Source organism: Hypomesus transpacificus, unplaced genomic scaffold (assembly GCF_021917145.1).
Source record: "Hypomesus transpacificus isolate Combined female unplaced genomic scaffold, fHypTra1 scaffold_298, whole genome shotgun sequence".
Lineage (NCBI taxonomy): Eukaryota > Metazoa > Chordata > Actinopteri > Osmeriformes > Osmeridae > Hypomesus > Hypomesus transpacificus.
In genome coordinates, this window is record NW_025813825.1 from 70272 (window position 1) to 87995 (window position 17724).

The window sequence follows — 17724 nt, forward strand, 5'->3', positions numbered from 1 at the left end:
GACGTTGTGTCCTTGGGCAAGTTCACCTTACTTGCCTCGGGGGGAATGTCCCTGTACTTACTGTAAGTCGCTCTGGATAAGAGCGTCTGCTAAATGACAAAAAGTAAATGAAATGTTTCTCTGCTTCTGTTTCTCTGCCTCTGTTTCTCTGCCTCTGTTTCTCTGCTTCTGTTTCTCTGCCTCTGTTTCTCTGCGTCTTTTTCTCTGCTTCGTCTCAGGGTCACACTGGAGCCAAGGGCCCACGAGGACATGCAGGAGAGCCCGGCGAGAAAGTACTGGAAAAAAGAAACTTTGATTTGTATTTATTTATAATTATTTATTCATTTCCAGTTGCTCTTGCATTTTCTGCAAAGTCATGTGAGTGCACTGCCGCTTGATGGCTGAAAACGGTACTACAACAACTCAAGGCTCACGCTTAAAAACTTGAATTATGTTTCCATCCGTAGGGCTCCAAGGGTTTACATGGACACCCTGGCCTTGTTGGCCCTCCGGTAAGTGTCTGTTTAGACCGTTAAGTGTGTTTTCTCGACACGTGTCGTCTCAAGCTGAGCTTAGCCTTGGCAGTTCTGATGGACTCACTTCTCTGCTGTGCTGTTTGTGTCCAGGGGCCTCAGGGTGTCAGAGGGATACTGGGCCCGGAGGGTCCCCAGGGGCCAGAGGTGAGGAACACTGCCTCACTCTGGGAAACCTTCGCCCATGTAGATGTTGACCTCCCTATGTGTTTGCGTGTGTGAAGCCCTCTGTGACGTTGCTTGTGAGAGCTAAAGAAACCAGGTTTGGTTTGTCTCCGCAGGGGGAGAGTGGGTTGGACGGTCCTCCCGGGCCACCGGGGGCAGTGGTGAGTTACAGCAGCCGCTCCACCGTCCAGCTCCATGTGAAGGAGGGACAAGCCCTGCCTGGTGTCAGTGTGTTTGAGTTTGTGTTTGGTTTGTCTTCAGGGAGCTTCTGGTTTCACGGGACCTGTCGGCGCTCAGGGAGTGAACGGCTCTCAGGTGAGATGCTGATCATTCATGTGTCATTATATGCAATGTACAGTACCAGTCAAAATGGAAAATGTGTCCAAACTTTTGACTGGTACTGTATGTATTTCATGTAGATATATTACATTTACATTACATTTATTCATTTAGCAGACGCTTTTATCCAAAGCGACTTCCATACTATATACATAGTATATGCATGGGATGCACATATCATACATCTCATATAGAGCAGTATAGAACTGGGTGAAGCCTGATTTGTGTTGTTGATAATATGAACATGTCTATAGTCCCACTTCATCACCCATTACTTCCACTTTAGTGTCCATGTATTCCTGTAAAGTAGTGTTACCCATCACTGTCCTCTTCCTAAGTCTGCATGTCTAACCTGCTCCTGTCCACCAGGGGGAGCTGGGAGGGGCTGGAAGCGTTGGCCCCAGAGGGCCCCAGGTACACCTCTCTCCTCTTATTTCCTCAATAAGTCTGTTGATGTCTGAAGGGGAAAGCCTTTGATGAGATGCAGCAGTTATTTGGAGCAGAGTGCAACCAGAGCAGAGTGACGTGTTGTGTTTGATTCCCCAGACCAGAGCAGAGTGACGTGTTGTGTTTGATTCCCCAGACCAGAGCAGAGTGACGTGTTGTGTTTGATTCCCCAGACCAGAGCAGAGTGACGTGTTGTGTTTGATTCCCCAGACCAGAGCAGAGTGACGTGTTGTGTTTGATTCCCCAGACCAGAGCAGAGTGACGTGTTGTGTTTGATTCCCCAGACCAGAGCAGAGTGACGTGTTGTGTTTGATTCCCCAGACCAGAGCAGAGTGACGTGTTGTGTTTGATTCCCCAGACCAGAGCAGAGTGACGTGTTGTGTTTGATTCCCCAGACCAGAGTGACGTGTTGTGTTTGATTCCCCAGGGGCCCCTTGGGCTGGACGGATGCACAGGACCTCCAGGACTCAGAGGGACCCAGGTCAGTCAGACTTACGCTCTACTTTAATCTCTGGGAAAGCGTCGCCATTGCAACTTTCAGAAGTCATTTTGAACCAGGAAGTGGCTGAGGTCAAAGGTGACGTGTAGTGGGTTTGTGTGTTGACAGGGACTGACTGGGCTGGGCGGACTTCCTGGTCCTAAAGGTGACCCTGTAAGTGTCCCCCCTCCTCCCTTCCTCACTGTCTCATGAAGTTCATTATCTCGTCTCCTATAAACCCTGGCTTTTATGGAACATATGGGGTCTCTGGTTACTGGAGACATGTAGGCGCTGTATATCTAGTATATCTCTCTCCTAATTCTTTCATCAAGTGCATGCAGATAAGTTACTCCCAATGTATTTTTCGGGGTCAGTTAAACCAGTGTTGGTATGCTTGAAGCTGAAGACATTCAAAGATGTTTCCCCTCTCTCATCCCCCTCTCACCCCTCTCTCACCCCTCTCTCACCCCTCTCTCATCCCTCTCTCACCCCTCTCTCATCCCTCTCTCACCCCTCTCTCACCCCTCTCTCACCCCTCTCTCATCCCTCTCTCACCCCTCTCTCACCCCTCTCTCATCCCTCTCTCACCCCTCTGTCACCCTTTTCTCACCCCTCTCTCATCCCTCTCTCACCCCTCTCTTATCCCTCTCTCATCCCTCTCTCACCCTTCTCTCACCCCTCTCTCACCCCGTCCCCCTCTTCTGACCGTGCACCCCAGGGGGCTTCGGGGCCGATAGGTGTCCGGGGGGAGCCGGGGTTTGAGGGCCCAATGGTGAGTAACCAAACTGTTCAAAAGGGTCACAGTTAGCAGACAAGAATTGTAAAAAATAAAAAATAAAATGTTAATTGTACAACACGAGCAGTTCTGGAGCCAGTAGAGATCAGGAATAGAGTATAAAGTGTAGGAGTGCCGATGGATAAGTCCATTACACTGTAGTGGTGTTCATTAGACTTTAGTGGTGTTCATTAGACTGTAGTGGTGTTCATTAGACTGTAGTGGTGTTCATTAGACTGTAGTGGTGTTCATTAGACTGTAGTGGTGTACATTAGACTGTAGTGGTGTTCATTACACTGTAGTGGTGTTCATTAGACTGTAGTGGTGTTCATTAGACTGTAGTGGTGTTCATTAGACTGTGGTGATGTTCATTAGACTGTGGTGATGTTCATTAGACTGTAGTGGTGTTCATTAGACTGTAGTGGTGTTCATTAGACTGTGGTTATGGCCCTCTACCTGAGTTCTAGCCCCCAGCCCTGGGTGTCACCTGATACATCTCCTCCTCACAGCTGATCAGAGACCCTGGGAACAGGGTCAAGAGGGGGAAAGTGGCCCTGGGTCACTTTGAAGTAGGAATGACGACAGTATCTACTAAATCTACCTGTTGGAGGAACTGTAAACCAGCAGCTGGTGTGCATGTGTGCTTCAGCATGGCTTTTAGTTACGGCTCCAGTCCCTGACCAGCGTAACTACAGATATACTACATGTATGATGTTTAGTGCAGCGCTGTTCAGCCTTCAGGACAACAGGACACTCAGGAATCTTTCCTCTGTCCCTGATTGGTCCCAGGCGATGGTCACTTTAACGAAAGCTGTATGTAGGTTGTTTTAGTTAGTAAAACGTTTACTTAACTTTTTTTGGTCATATATTCATAGTTTTGGAAATTAAATGATGATTTTCAGGCTTCTCCAACAGCGCGCAGACAAAGTCGAAGAATACAAGCTCTAAAATTAAACATATAGTACTTTACGTTGTACTGTACAGTCTTCAGACCAACCAGACACTAAGTACAATAACCTCACCCAATCCCTTCTCTGTTCCTGATTGGTTCCAGGGCGTTCCGGGAACACGAGGACCAATGGGATTTCTCGGCATCCCTGTAAGTAACAGCCTTCCCAAGTTTGACCAATGTCATCCCTGGCCTGAAACACACATCTCTCTCTCTGTCTCTCTGTCTCTCTGTCTCTCTGTCTCTCTTTCTCTCTCTCTCTCTCTCTCTCTCTCTCTCTCTCTCTCTCTCTCTCTCTCTCTCTCTCTCTCTCTCTCTCTCTCTCTCTCTCTCTCTCTCTGACTTGACCCTGACCTCTCAAACCTTGACCTATTGACCCCTGACCTTTCCCTAGGGCGACAGAGGTCGTCACGGAGACCAAGGTGACCCTGGACCAAAGGGAGACAGGGTAAGAGTCCCATGCATGCGCCGTAGTTCTGAAGTCCATTTTTGCCCCTTGATTTAGAAGACATGAATGTTACCTAACAAACTGTCTTCCTGCCTGTTTACCACCCCCCACCCCTTCCAGGGGTTTGAAGGGGCGTCTGGTGTTCGGGGTCGTCAAGGAGAGAGTGGTCCTGCCGGCTTCCCTGGGTTCCCTGGGTTCAAAGGTCAACCCGGCATCAAAGGCTTGGAGGTGTGCTGACTCTACCTTCGGCGACACAGCTGCTCACAAGCTCCCTCAGTCACTGGACAGTCAGCCAACCCTGCTCATCGTCTCCTGTGTGTGATTCCTTTTCCTGGCACAGGGGGTGATTGGAGACACCGGCCCTCACGGGAAACTGGGCAGAGCGGGGTTAAAGGTCAGCTGCCATTCTGTTTTTAAAACGTCAACCGTATTTTCAAGTTCGATGAAGCTCACTCGAGCTATCATCATGCATGCTTCCGTATTGTGATCTCAAATCAATCTCACCCAGCTCAGAGAGCTGGAGAGAGAGCTGTAGATTCCAAACCCTGTTAAATATTCTCATGAATAACTAATAACATATACAAATATAATAAGAATAAGTCATTCTAATAAATATCTAATTTTGAAGGGACACAGAGGACTGGACGGACGGAGTGGAAAACTAGGACCCAGAGGAACCAAGGTAAGACTCTACTGGACTCTACTGAACTCTACTGAACTCTACTGGACTCTGCTGGACTCAGGTGGCTCAGCGGTTAGGGAGTCGGGCTTGTAATCAGAAGGTTGCCGGTTAGATTCCAGGCTGCGCCAAATGACGTTGTGTCCTTGGGCAAGGCACTTCACCCTACTTGCCTCGGGGAGAATGTTCCTGTACTTACTGTAAGTCGCTTTGGATAAGAGCGTCTGCTTAATTACTAAAAGTAAATGTAAATGTACTGGACTCTACTGTGCACAGTGACATTGAAGTGTTCTTCTTCCATTGGGTGTGGCTGTGTTCCTGTGGGTGTGCCTGTGTTCCAGTGGGTGTGGCTGTGTTCCAGTGGGTGTGGCTGTGTTCCAGTGGGTGTGGCTGTGTTCCTGTGGGTGTGGCTGTGTTCCTGTGGGTATGACTGTGTTCCAGTGGGTGTGGCTGTGTTCCTGTGGGTGTGGCTGTGTTCATGTGGGTGTGGCTGTGTTCCAGTGGGTGTGGCTGTGTTCCAGTGGGTGTGGCTGTGTTCCTGTGGGTGTGGCTGTGTTCCAGTGGGTGTGGCTGTGTTCCAGTGGGTGTGGCTGTGTTCCTGTGGGTGTGGCTGTGTTCCAGTGGGTGTGGCTGTGTTCCAGTGGGTGTGGCTGTGTTCCTGTGGGTGTGGCTGTGTTCCAGTGGGTGTGGTCCTGTAGTAATGGCAGCTTGTCCTCTCCTCAGGGCCGCTCTGGACAGAGAGGTCTCGCTGGGCAACCTGGTCCTCCAGTGAGTACTCTGTCGTCGTGGTGATCAGGGAGCGCATTGTTCCGTCGCCATTTTACACAGATTTACCTGAACTAAGCTTTTTTTATCAAGACAATGCCACCGTATATACAGTGCCCTCCAAAAGTATTGGAACAGTGAGGCGAATTCCTTTATTTTTGCTGTAGACTGAAAACATTTGGGCTTGACATCAAATAATGAACGTGAGACCAGAGATCAACGTTTCAGCTTTTATTTCCAGGTATTTACATCAGGATCTGATGCACAACTAAGAAAATATCACATTTTGTTTGAATCCACCCATTTGTCATGTGAGCAAAAGTATTGGAACAGATATACTTAAAACATATTTAAGTGAATAAGACTTAATATTTAGTTGCAAATCCTTTGCTTTCAATAACTGCAGCAAGTCTGTGACCCATTGACGTCACCAAACTTTTGCATTCTTCCTTTTTGATGCTTTCCCAGGCTTTCACTGCAGCCTCTTTCAGTTGTTGTTTGTTTTGTGGGGTTCCTCCCTTCAGTCTCCTCTTAAGCAGGTAAAATGCATGCTCTATAGGGTTTAAGTCTGGAGATTGACTTGGCCAATCTAATACCTTCCATTTCTTGCCCCTGATGAACTCCTTTGTTGTTTTGGCAGTGTGTTTTGGGTCGTTATCTTGCTGCATGATGAAGGCTCTGCCAATCAGTTTGGTTGCATCTTTCCTTAAATTGGCAGACAAAATGTTTCTGTAGACTTCCGAGTTCATTTTGCTGCTGCCATCATGTGTTACATCCTCAATGAAGATTAATGAGCCCGTCCTAGAAGAAGCCATGCAAGCCCAAGCCATGACATTACCTCCACCGTGTTTCACAGATGAGCTTGTGTGTTTGGGATCATGAGCAGTTCCTTTCTTTCTCCAAACTTTAGCCTTTCCATCACTTTGGTAAAAGTTAATCTTTGTCTCATCAGTCCATAAAACTTTGTCCCAGAATTTTTGAGGTTCATCTCTGTACTTTTTGGCAAATTCCAGCCTGGCCTTCCTATTCTTCTTGCTAATGAGTGGTTTGCATCTTCTGGTGTAGCCCTTGTACTTTTGTTCATGAAGTCTTCTGCGAACAGTAGATAGTGATACCTTCACTCCTGCCATCTGGAGGTTGTTGCTGATCTCACTAACAGTTGTTTTAGGGTCTTTCTTTACAGCTCTCACAATGTTTCTGTCATCAACTGCTGATGTTTTCCTTGGTCTACCTGTTCGACGTCTGTTACTTAGTACACCAGTAGTTTTCTTCTTCAGGACATTCCAAATGGTTGTACTGGCTATGGCCAATGTTTCTGCAATGGCTCTGATTGATTTTCCATCTTCTCTAAGACTCACAATTGCTTGTTTTTCACCCAAAGACAGCGCTCCGGTTTTCATGTTGTTTTCACCTCTGAATACAGTCTGCATAGACAAAACCTATCTTACCCAATCTGAACCTGAGTGTAGACATTCAGTGGTATTTATTGATTGAATAATGTATGTAATAGGACACACCTGGGCAACAAAACACACCTGTCAGTCATATGTTCCAATACTTTTGCTCACGTGACAAATGGGTGGGTTCGAACAAAAAGGTGATATTTTCTAATTTGTGCATCAGATCCTGATGTAAATACCTGGAAATAAAAGCTGAAACGTTGATCTCTGGTTTCACATTCATCGTTTGATGTCAAGCCCAAATGTTTTCAGTCTACAGCAAAAATAAAGGAATTGGCCTCACTGTTCCAATACTTTTGGAGGGCACTGTATATATAACATTGTGAAAAGAGCTGTAGCAATGTTTGTGTGTGTGTGTGTGTGTGCTCTTGTCTCTGACAGGGTTTACCAGGGCCTGCTGGGACAGAGGGAGCAGAAGGAAAGCCTGGTACACAGGTTCCCATTCTATGTCATATTTCCAAGCCATGAACACACCTCTCCAGTCTTGTGTGTCAGCGCGCTGTCGTCGACACCTCGTAACACCTCCTCCCCTGCTGTCGCCCGGGCCCTCCTGAGTAGACTGACCTCACAGCTAGTGAAACATGTTTCAAACAGTTGCAGTTCGACTGGGTCGAACTTGATCTGAGTTTGGTTCTAAACGTATTCGACCTGCTCGTTGTTCGGACCTGTGTTGTTGCAGTTCCAAATCTGGACAGCAGAGGGCAGTGTTGCGAGCGCTGTCGCTGGGATGGCGCGCTGCATTCAAGCACGATCTCCATCACACACTGCAGATTTCCTGTTTCACCTCCACACTCATCAACCTCCATTCAACTCTCGTCCACATTGCCGGACAATAAAGTTTTGTTACATGAGGGTAGCGTTGATATATTTCAAGCTTCCTGCACGATGTTCAAGGCGGTGGTTGAACGTGCGGCTCCTCAGCCTGCAGGTGACCCCCAGACGTGTCGTCACCGTGTGAGGCTGCACTGATCGTTTGTTCTTGTGCTTCTAGGGCTTCTCTGGAGTGGTGGGCAGCGCCGGCAGTGAAGGGCCAGTGGTGAGACACTTCTAAGCAACATACATAGAGCAGCACGGTCGTAGAATTTTGCCTAATATTATTGACAACTTTTTCATGTAAAATGCTGAATTTTAGGCACAAAATAGCCGCAGTAGGGACAGGGACAGGGACAGGGACAGGGACAGGGGGCCTACATAGATCCAGGAGACGGCCGTGTGTTAGACCAGACTAGCACGCCATTCAGTCTTCCAGTGACCTGTAGTGCTCCCTCTATGACATCACGGGCAGGGGACAGCTCAATGCTAGCCCTGAGGCCAGGACGACAGCCCCCCCAGCTAATGAAAACACCTTATCACATTTTTACTAGTAACCCCCTTGGATTATAGGATGCCGTTTTACGGTTTTCACGAGCAGCCAATCACAACAAACTCAGCCGAAGGCCAAATTTTAACAGGACAGGAAAGTACCTGCTACCGCCTAGTTAACGGGATCAGGTGTGTCCCTAGGCTCGTTAACGGGTGTGCTGTGAACACGTGTGTGTGTGTGTGTGTTTGTGTGGGGGGGGGGGGGGGTTAGGAGCGTGTGTGTGTGTGGGTTAGAAGTGTGTGTGTGTGTGTGTGTGCGTGTGGGTTAGGAGTGTGCGTTTGTGGGTGTTTATGAGTGTGTGGGAGAGTTAGAAGTGTATGTGGTTGGTCAGTGAAGCTATTGCATCAGCACACACACATGCAGACCTTCACGAGCTGGTCAACCGCTGAATATGAGAGATGTGAATTATAGATTTTACGATTACAAATTAATGATGATGAAAAAGTATGACCGACCTGGTGACCTGGACAGTGTTCTGTGTTATGATCTAATAACACCACCGCGAGATAAAGGACATGAGGATAGGTTGATTATAATCATGTTTTGAGGAATTGTGGCCAGTGTTTACCTCAGGGTTACCTTCACATCTGCAGGTCTTTTACACAGACACAGATGAGATGTTGTGTATTAAAGTCAATCCATGGTTCATGATCCAACTGTGTTACCATGGTTACAGCACTAAGAGGTTTCATTAACAAAAATGAACGTATTACTCAAGCTAAAGAACTCTTTAAACGTCATAATCCAGTAGTCCCATTACTGTGCACGGTACATTTGATCCAATTTACTCATAATTGCTAACAAATTAATCAGACGATTGAGCAACAATTTACCCTAAATTAATCCACTCAGTTGTTTATGGAATCAACCACCAGTGATGCATTATTGTGTTGCATCATCAATTCCCATTAGTGATATATTTGCATTTTAAAGTTCCCAGCGACTCTGCGCTCACAGGCAGTAAGCCTAGCTACAACTCTCTCAGGTTTATCACAGGCAGTAGGCCTAGCTACAACTCTCTCAGGTTTACCACAGGCAGTAGGCCTAGCTACAACTCTCTCAGGTTTACCACAGGCAGTAGGCCTAGCTACAACTCTCTCAGGTTTATTACAGGCAGTAGGCCTAGCTACAACTCTCTCAGGTTTGTCACAGGCAGTAAGCCTAGCTACAACTCTCTCAGGTTTACCACAGGCAGTAGGCCTAGCTACAACTCTCTCAGGTTTACCACAGGCAGTAGGCCTAGCTACAACTCTCTCAGGTTTGTCACAGGCAGTAAGCCTAGCTACAACTCTCTCAGGTTTATTACAGGCAGTAGGCCTAGCTACAACTCTCTCAGGTTTATTACAGGCAGTAGGCCTAGCTACAACTCTCTCAGGTTTGTCACAGGCAGTAAGCCTAGCTACAACTCTCTCAGGTTTATCACAGGCAGTAGGCCTAGCTACAACTCTCTCTGGTTTGTCAGTTCTTGTCCTCCTTCACTGCAGCCATGTTTACCTCTGGTGATCTGCTCCTCCTCTCCCTCCGCTCCTCCTCTTTTTTTCTCCTCCTCTTTTCCTCCGCCCCTCATCTCCTCCTCTCCCTCCTCTCCTCCTCTCCCTCCTCTCCTCCTCTCCTCCGCTCCTCCTCTCCTCCTCTCCTCCTCTCCTCCTCTCCTCTGCTCCTCCAGGGGTTCCAGGGCATTGCTGGAGCACCAGGTCGGGACGGACCCCCAGGACAGCCGGTAAGACATGTCATCCATCTGTCGCTGAAGGGTATTTAAAGCAGTTAATCACAGTGTAAGCAGGCCTAGGGCCCCTAATCACAGTGTAAGCAGGCCTAGGGCCTCTCATCACACTGTAAACAGGCCTAGGGCCTCTTATCATAGTGTAAGCATGCCTAGGGCCTCTCATCACAGTGTAAACAGGCCTAGGGCCTCTTATCACAGTGTAAGCAGGCCTAGGGCCTCTTATCACAGTGTAAGCAGGCCTAGGGCCTCTTATCACAGTGAAAGTGACTGCTGTCTCTCTGGCAGGGTCTACCTGGGCGACTGGGGCCACAGGGCCCCCCTGGGCCTCCTGGGGACAGGGTGAGTCCCACACTGCGCTTGTTGTGCCGTACATGTTGATAATAGTGCATCATTATATATTTAAACATGTGTGTGTGTGTTTGTGTCTATGCTTATGTGTGTATGTGCCCGTCTGTGTGTTTGTATGTGCATATATGGGTGTGTGTGTGCTTTGCTGCGTCTTCTTCCTCCAGGGCTTCACAGGAAAGCCAGGCTTGGAGGGCTCCCAGGGGCCAGTAGGCATGTATGTAAGTGAAGCTTGAGACGCCCGTACATGTTCCTCCACCACTGCTCACGCAGCAAAGTGTGTGTTCCTGTTTGTCTTGTAATCGCTGCAATGTGAGGACACTCAAGGACCGTTAACAGACACGTCACACGCATGTGAAAGCGTGGCGTGTTGCCCCTGTCTCACGTGCTGCTGCTCTCTCCTTCAGGGTCTCCCAGGAAACGTGGGAATGCGCGGAACATCAGGTCACATGGGTGAAAAGGTGAGGCCCCTCCTTCTTTCGGACCTATTCTACACGTGTGCACTGTAATGACCCAAATACACAGAGAGGCAACTGTGTCGTAAGACGTTCAAACGGTCTAAACGTGGTGGTGTTTGAGTCTTGTGTGTTTTGCGGTTGTTTGCTGACATCACATGCTTGATGACATCACATCACCACATGTTTGCTGACATCACGTCAGATGACATCACATGACATCACGTCAGATGACGTCACATGACATCACGTCTGATGTGTGTTGCAGGGTGAGACCGGGCTAAGAGGCTTCCCGGGACCAGCAGGGAAGCCCGGGCCTCCAGTACGTACCCACAGTGCTCATGGAGCATCACCGGACCGTGTAGGATGTTGACCTTGAGATCATTATAAGAAGAAGAAGACTTTATTTATATAGCACATTTCCTTACCATCTCGATATCATTGCACTGTATTTGAATTTGTTAATCATTACCTGAGATGTTATTGTTGGACTGGGTATGCTCATGCTGTAATGGAGCGCTTCCTCACTACCCCAGCTGGCCTCGTGTGTGTGTGTGTGTGTGTGTGTGTGCTAGTGGCTCGACTGTGGGTGACCTGTCTGTGTTTTTCAGGGTGTGCCAGGTTCACCTGGAGAGAGAGGGCCCTCGGGACCTCAGGTAAGAAATCAACTCAATAGAACTACATTTCCCAGAAACACTCCCTCCACAGGGAACAAACACAGGCACAGATTCCATCTTCTGTGGTAGCGTGCACAGCATGTGCATCTGTTGCTGACCCTGGCTTGTTTTCCTCCCAGGGTCGGCAGGGAGATCTGGGATCCAAAGGGATCGACGGCCCTCCTGTGAGTGATGACACTTGTCAGTCTGAACACTGTCCTCTCAGCAATGCCATGAGGTGATAGATGACCTGTATGCAGATGTATAATATGTGTGTGTGTTTTTCCAGGGCCCTCCAGGCCTTGCGGGACCAGAGGGGAGCTTGGGGAAGCCGGGGCCCAGGGGAGGGAGAGGCCCCCTGGGGGCACCAGGCGCAAACGGCCCCTCTGGAACTCTGGTGAGTGGAAGCTGTTTTTCAACATCGTGCGGCTCCTGGATACCACCAACGTTTAGGAAACGATTCTGTCGGAATTTTTGCAATGCCGACTAGTCTACCTTTATTTGATCTGTGCCTTGAGCTGTGAGATGCTGTTTTCCAGGGCATGCAAGGAGCTGATGGATTACATGGACCAGCGGGGGGGAGAGGAGACCTGGTTAGTACAGATGATCCATACAATAGTGTAGGAGACATGGTGATAGATGATCTACATTATAATGTAAGACCACACTAACCCCTAATAAGTACCAACTAATCCCTGATTCCCGGTCGCTGTCTTGGTTCGTCTCCTAGGGGATGCTGGGCTCTGCAGGGGACATGGGCCTCCCTGGGCTGGATGGACAGCAGGTGGGTCCAGTAGGACATCCTCCATCCACACAGTCTGGTTCCTCACAGGAACCTGTCATCTTTGAAAGGTCGTGTCAGGGTGGGTTTGACGGTTCTCTTGTGGCCCCAGGGAGTCCCGGGACCGACAGGTGTGGAGGGCCCGCCAGGAGGAAAGGGAGTTCAGGTAGGTTTAACCTTTATGTCACTGGGCATGTTCAGGGACAAGTCCTTACTTATGAAAACGATCTGAGAAGAAGCAAGAGCAGGGAATCCTGCTGTCGTCGGGAGTTTTGATGAAACGTAAACAAAGATGACCTTGGTCGGTGATGCCGTGCTCCATGAGGATCAGACTGCCGTTCCTTGACTGGAAATGCGGATGTAACTACGTCACTTCTGATCCTCTTATCTCCTGCTCTACTTTCTAAACGCACCATTTGTTCTGTCACTTTGGATTTAAAGCACCTGCTTAATGAATAAATGATTTATAATGATGTAATGGTGCTTGTACGGTGGCTGCTTCTGGAGTCTCAGAACTCCCTGTTCTTCTGCCTTGTGACAGGGGGACCTGGGGTCGTGTGGGAACCTGGGCCCCCCAGGAGTGGCAGGAGAGAGGGGGCTGCAGGGCCCCCCGGGGCCTCTGGGGCCCCCCGGACCCCTAGGCAAGGAGGTAGGAGACAAGACAACACTGTTGATCCCCCAGGGAGGAAACTGTGGGTGTCACAGGAGCAGGAACAGAGATAGTAAAATAAGGAATGAAAAGAAGTAACGACCATGAATATATAAATAAAAGACATGTCATGTTTAATATAATTATAATACGATCACAGCAAACAAGTGAACATACAAACATTATGTTGTGGCCTGGTAGCGAACGATTCACATTTCCATAACTCTGTAGACGTGAAACATTCTCATGTCCACACTCGTTGCCAGGGTAACGTTGGTCACCCTGGAGACGCTGGAAACTCAGGACCCAAAGGGGCGAAGGTAAACTATCCCTCTGCCCTGCCTCTACTGCAGTACCATACCATACTGCACTGCCTCTACTGCCTCTACTGCAGTATCATACTTCACTATCACTGTAGAAGCTTCCTCCATGTATTCACGCATTGAGATAACAAAGATAGGCCTGTGATGTGTGTGTGTGTGTGCAGGGGGAGGTGGGACCGCTGGGGTTCACAGGCCTGGAGGGGCCCTGGGGGGCCGTCGGGGACAAAGGAGAGAGAGGGACCAAAGGAGAGAAGGGTCACATGGGTCTGATGGTAGGTGTGAAACTCCCATCAGAACTGGACTGTGATGTGAATCACACAGGAGCCTGTTTGACAGGTTGTTATTGTTGATAAGAATGTTCTTCACTGGTCTGGATTCAGATTGGGCCTGAGCCCTTTGCTGCATGTCATCCTCTCACTCACATACCAGTTTCTATTCCCCACATAATGATACTTCACCACAAGATCAGAGGCTCACTACAGAATATTTGAGAACCTGGACCTGGTTGTACAGACTGGAGTGTGTTCGATGGTAACCCTGTGTGTGTGTGTGTGTCCTCCAGGGTCAGCCAGGACTGATGGGGAGGGAGGGGCCTGTAGGACTGACAGGACTACAGGTAAACAATCCCAGGAAGTGGCGTGTGTTTCCAAACAAACAGGACAGTATCGATCTGTTTCCAAACAAACAGGACAGTATGGATCTGTTTACATCTCACAGGAGCTAGGGAGCTAGGATCTCCTGGATCACCTACTGCGTCTACTGTTGACACATACTAACACTTCAACTGTGGTCACACAATTGGAAGTACTTACACATACTAATACATGTAAATATCGATCTATCCATTCATCCATTCAACCAAGTACCTACCTACTGTATCTACCCACCCACCCATCCATCCATCTATCCATTCATCCATCCACCTACTGTAACGACTCATCCATCCATGTTACTATTGGCTCTCAGTAAGGCAGCTCTGGGGCCTCTGGTTCAGCCATTGCCAGTGTCCAGACACTGTCTGAAGAAATAAGACCTGTGTGTCTTTCTCCCCCTCAGGGCGTCCTGGGGCCCAGGGGCCCGCCGGGGCCAGAGGGACCCCAGGGAGAGCAGGTAAGGCTGCCTCCACACTCCTCCTCAGGCACGGGACATGATGGATGTCTAGACAGAACTCGGTCTCATTTCAAACCAGACAAAGTCCTCATGAGCTACTCCAATCTGTGTCTCTGACTTACCCTCTCTCTCTCTGTTTCAACTGCCTCTCTCTCTGTCTTCTCTCTCTCTCTCTCTCTCTCTCTCTCTCTCTCTCTCTCTCTCTCTCTCTCTCTCTCTCTCTCTGCCCCCCCCTTTCCCCCTTTCTCTCCTTCTCCGTCTCCCTCTCTCTCTCTCTCTCCCTCCAGGGGAAGGCTGGGGAGAGTGGACCAGTTGGTCCCGTGGGGCAGTCTGGCCTTCTGGTAATGATCCAGACATGATTTAGTCTCTGACAGGCAATCACTGCCCCCTGATATAAAGAGCTTAAAGGGGTTGTCTGCCACAATTCCTCGTCGCTGATGTTTGCTCTGTTGATGTGGTTGTTGTTGTTGTTTACAGGGTGTGGCTGGACCCGCAGGGGTCAGAGGTGACTCAGGGAAGCCAGGACCTCCAGTGAGTATGATCGTCCGTGCTCCACATGGATGACATCCTACACATCCATCCACACTGGAAACCCAGTAGCATCCAGAACACTGATGACCTGCCAGGAAACCGCTTAATCAAACGTCAAACTAAAGTTATCCAAGCAATTTCTTTTCAGTATATAATTAATGCAATCTTATAATTGGTTCAGTTATGAGATGTTTTTAGTATTATTTACTTCAGAGCGGTCAGAGGTTAAGTGGGGGGGGGGTTTCCAGTGCCTGGTGCAGCAGCTCTGATTGGCTGAGCACGGTCTCTGTTTCAGGGGGCCGTGGGGAAGGCTGGCCCTGAGGGCTACCTGGGCCTCCAGGGGGTGCCGGGGGCCGAGGGCCTCAAAGGAGAACCAGGGGAACCAGGAGAACCAGGAGAACAGGTGCTGTCAGCCACAGACAGGATCTCAAAACCCTGCGCACAATATCATCACCTCTTGACATTCCTGATATATTTACATTTAGTCATTTAGCAGACACTCTTATCCAGAGCGACTTACAGTAAGTACAGGGACATTCTCCCTGAGGCAAGTAGGGTGAAGTGCCTTGCCCAAGGACACAAAGTCATTTTGGCACGGTGGGGAATCGATCCGGTAACCTTCTGATTACTGTCCCGACTTCCTCACCGCTCAGCCATCTGACTCCATCTAGATTTTCTTGATACATCTGGCCTATGTCAGTCCTTTATCTAATCACAGAGACGTGATATTGATGTGGGCACCAGCCTGATCTTTCTGCTTGTTTTCCACCAGGGTCCAGATGGTCTAACAGGCATCAGAGGTCCTGCAGAACTACCTGGTCTAGAGGTGATTCAGCTTTACATACATATTATTATCTACTGTACTTTGTCAACCTCTCACTCTCTGGTCTAGAGAAAATTCAACTGCTTAAATATGTATGACCTAATGCACCTTCTCAGCATCTCACTCTGGTCTAGAGAAAATTAAACTGCTTGAATATTTATTACCTACTGGATCTTCTCAGCATCTCACTGTAATGAGACTCTACCTAACCAGGTATCATTGCTCCTGTTCTCTGTGTTTCCCCCCTCCTCCCCTCCTCAGGGGCCTCCGGGTGAGGTGGGACCCCAGGGACCAGGGGGTTCCCCCGGGGCACAGGTGAGACGGGCGGGGACTGGGGGTAGGACGGCACTGGTGGTGCACCATGTCTGTTGTTGATGTCTGTAGTCTGTACTGTGCATGATGTAGTATTGTATGCCATCTGACTCTGAGGGAGTCAGATGGCTGAGCGGTGAGGTAGTCGGGATGGTAATCAGAAGGTTGCCGGATCGATTCCCCGCTCGGTCAAATGACGTTGTGTCCTTTGGCAAGGCACTTCACCCTACTTGCCTCGGGGGGAATGTCCCTGTACTTATTGTAAGTCGCTCTGGATAAGAGCGTCTGCTAAATGACTAAAAATGTAAAAATGTAAAATGTATGCATTGTGATTTACTGTGATATGCTTTAAGCATTCTCTGAAGCCAAAGGATAGTGTCCCCGTTTGTGGATAGGATAGATTGAATACTTTCCAGGAAGGTTTCTGTTTTAGTTGTACTGCGGGGGTTGTATGGGTGGATCCAGTATTGAATGATAATCAAATCAAATTTTATTACTATAGCCCTTTTTTACAAGCAATGTCACTGAGGGCTTTGCATATGCACAAAGAACTGCCCCTCAACCAACTTAAACCCTCAAGGAAAACAAGGAAAAACTCCCAGGAAAACTCAGAAGAAAATCCATAGTGGTCGTTACAGAAGGTTTAACAGCACCAATATCTCAATCTCTTCCAATCTCCCCTTCTTGAACATGTGTTCCGTCGGTGTGGCCGTCCCAGGGGAGGAGAGGAAGCCCAGGGTCTGAGGGAAAGCAGGGCTTCAAAGGAGAGAAGGTCAGATCTCACTTTTCCCTGTCTCTTCACACAATCACTTCTCATTTTTATTGTATTTTTCTTTTTAGACTTTTCTTTAGACTGCAATCCAATCACAGCTCACTCGCTGGCCTAAATAGATTTTGGCCTTCCCAGAGCCAGTTTAGTGCACGGACAGGTGAGAGGTTGTCTTTGTTGTTGTTGATTTGTGTTGTTCCTGCAGGGAGATGGCGGCAGAGACGGATCGCCTGGGAGGGCAGGTCACACCGGGAGGAAGGTGAGGAGCAGTTGGATTCAATCTTGTTAATTTCACAGGGGGCAAACTGCAGGCATGCACATACTAGATGTGAATCCCTTCATAAATAAAGAATTACTTGGGAAAGGTGTGTGTATGTGTGTGTGTGTATGTGAGGGTGAGTCAGTGAGAATTTTCATTTATTATTGCCTGGTGTGCTAAGTTAGTAAGTAAGACTTTATTTATATAGCACTTTTCATACAAGAATTGCAGCTCAAAGTGCTTGAGTGTCTTAGTGTCTAAGAGTGTAAGATTAGGTTGGGAAAGGTGTGTGTGCGTGTGTGTGTTTGTGCCTGCATGTGTGTGTGTGTGAGAGAGAGAATCTTTATGTATTATTGCTTGTTGTGTTAAGAGTGTAAACATCCACAGGGGAAGCGAGGGAAGGCTGGTCTCCGAGGGTTCAGAGGGGAGAGAGGCCCGAAGGTCAGAGGTCACAAACTCACATTCACAAACACTGACACGCGTGCAACTCTGAGGTTTGGACAAACTCAACTTTTGTCCAACCCTGGATCTCATCTTCCTCACAGGGAGAGAAAGGGGACCTGGGATGGGCGGGTCCTCCGGGATGGGCGGGGTCCATCGTGAGT

The 17724-nt window shown here is 48.6% G+C and overlaps 1 protein-coding gene across 2 annotated transcripts in view; it reads left to right on the forward strand.

Moving 5' to 3' along the window:
- The window catches only part of si:ch211-196i2.1 (collagen alpha-1(I) chain), a 31945-nt gene that overhangs the window by 9493 nt on the left and 4728 nt on the right, over positions 1-17724 (forward strand). The window contains exons 9-50 of one of the 2 annotated variants that reach the window (XM_047015296.1): positions 219-272; positions 447-491; positions 606-659; positions 794-838; positions 939-992; positions 1386-1430; positions 1891-1944; positions 2071-2115; positions 2660-2713; positions 3771-3815; positions 4060-4113; positions 4234-4341; positions 4454-4507; positions 4742-4795; positions 5516-5560; positions 7399-7452; positions 8009-8053; positions 10047-10100; positions 10392-10445; positions 10619-10672; positions 10859-10912; positions 11175-11267; positions 11518-11562; positions 11703-11747; positions 11852-11959; positions 12102-12155; positions 12293-12346; positions 12456-12509; positions 12885-12992; positions 13259-13312; positions 13480-13587; positions 13878-13931; positions 14372-14425; positions 14713-14766; positions 14903-14956; positions 15252-15359; positions 15729-15782; positions 16041-16094; positions 16810-16863; positions 17066-17119; positions 17507-17560; positions 17665-17718. In XM_047015296.1, coding sequence (XP_046871252.1) covers positions 219-272; positions 447-491; positions 606-659; positions 794-838; positions 939-992; positions 1386-1430; positions 1891-1944; positions 2071-2115; positions 2660-2713; positions 3771-3815; positions 4060-4113; positions 4234-4341; positions 4454-4507; positions 4742-4795; positions 5516-5560; positions 7399-7452; positions 8009-8053; positions 10047-10100; positions 10392-10445; positions 10619-10672; positions 10859-10912; positions 11175-11267; positions 11518-11562; positions 11703-11747; positions 11852-11959; positions 12102-12155; positions 12293-12346; positions 12456-12509; positions 12885-12992; positions 13259-13312; positions 13480-13587; positions 13878-13931; positions 14372-14425; positions 14713-14766; positions 14903-14956; positions 15252-15359; positions 15729-15782; positions 16041-16094; positions 16810-16863; positions 17066-17119; positions 17507-17560; positions 17665-17718 — 2496 coding nt within the window. Of the gene's footprint in view, positions 1-218; positions 273-446; positions 492-605; positions 660-793; positions 839-938; positions 993-1385; positions 1431-1890; positions 1945-2070; positions 2116-2659; positions 2714-3770; positions 3816-4059; positions 4114-4233; positions 4342-4453; positions 4508-4741; positions 4796-5515; positions 5561-7398; positions 7453-8008; positions 8054-10046; positions 10101-10391; positions 10446-10618; positions 10673-10858; positions 10913-11174; positions 11268-11517; positions 11563-11702; positions 11748-11851; positions 11960-12101; positions 12156-12292; positions 12347-12455; positions 12510-12884; positions 12993-13258; positions 13313-13452; positions 13588-13877; positions 13932-14371; positions 14426-14712; positions 14767-14902; positions 14957-15251; positions 15360-15728; positions 15783-16040; positions 16095-16809; positions 16864-17065; positions 17120-17506; positions 17561-17664; positions 17719-17724 lie in introns of both variants that reach the window. The other variant, XM_047015297.1, reaches the window with a different exon arrangement.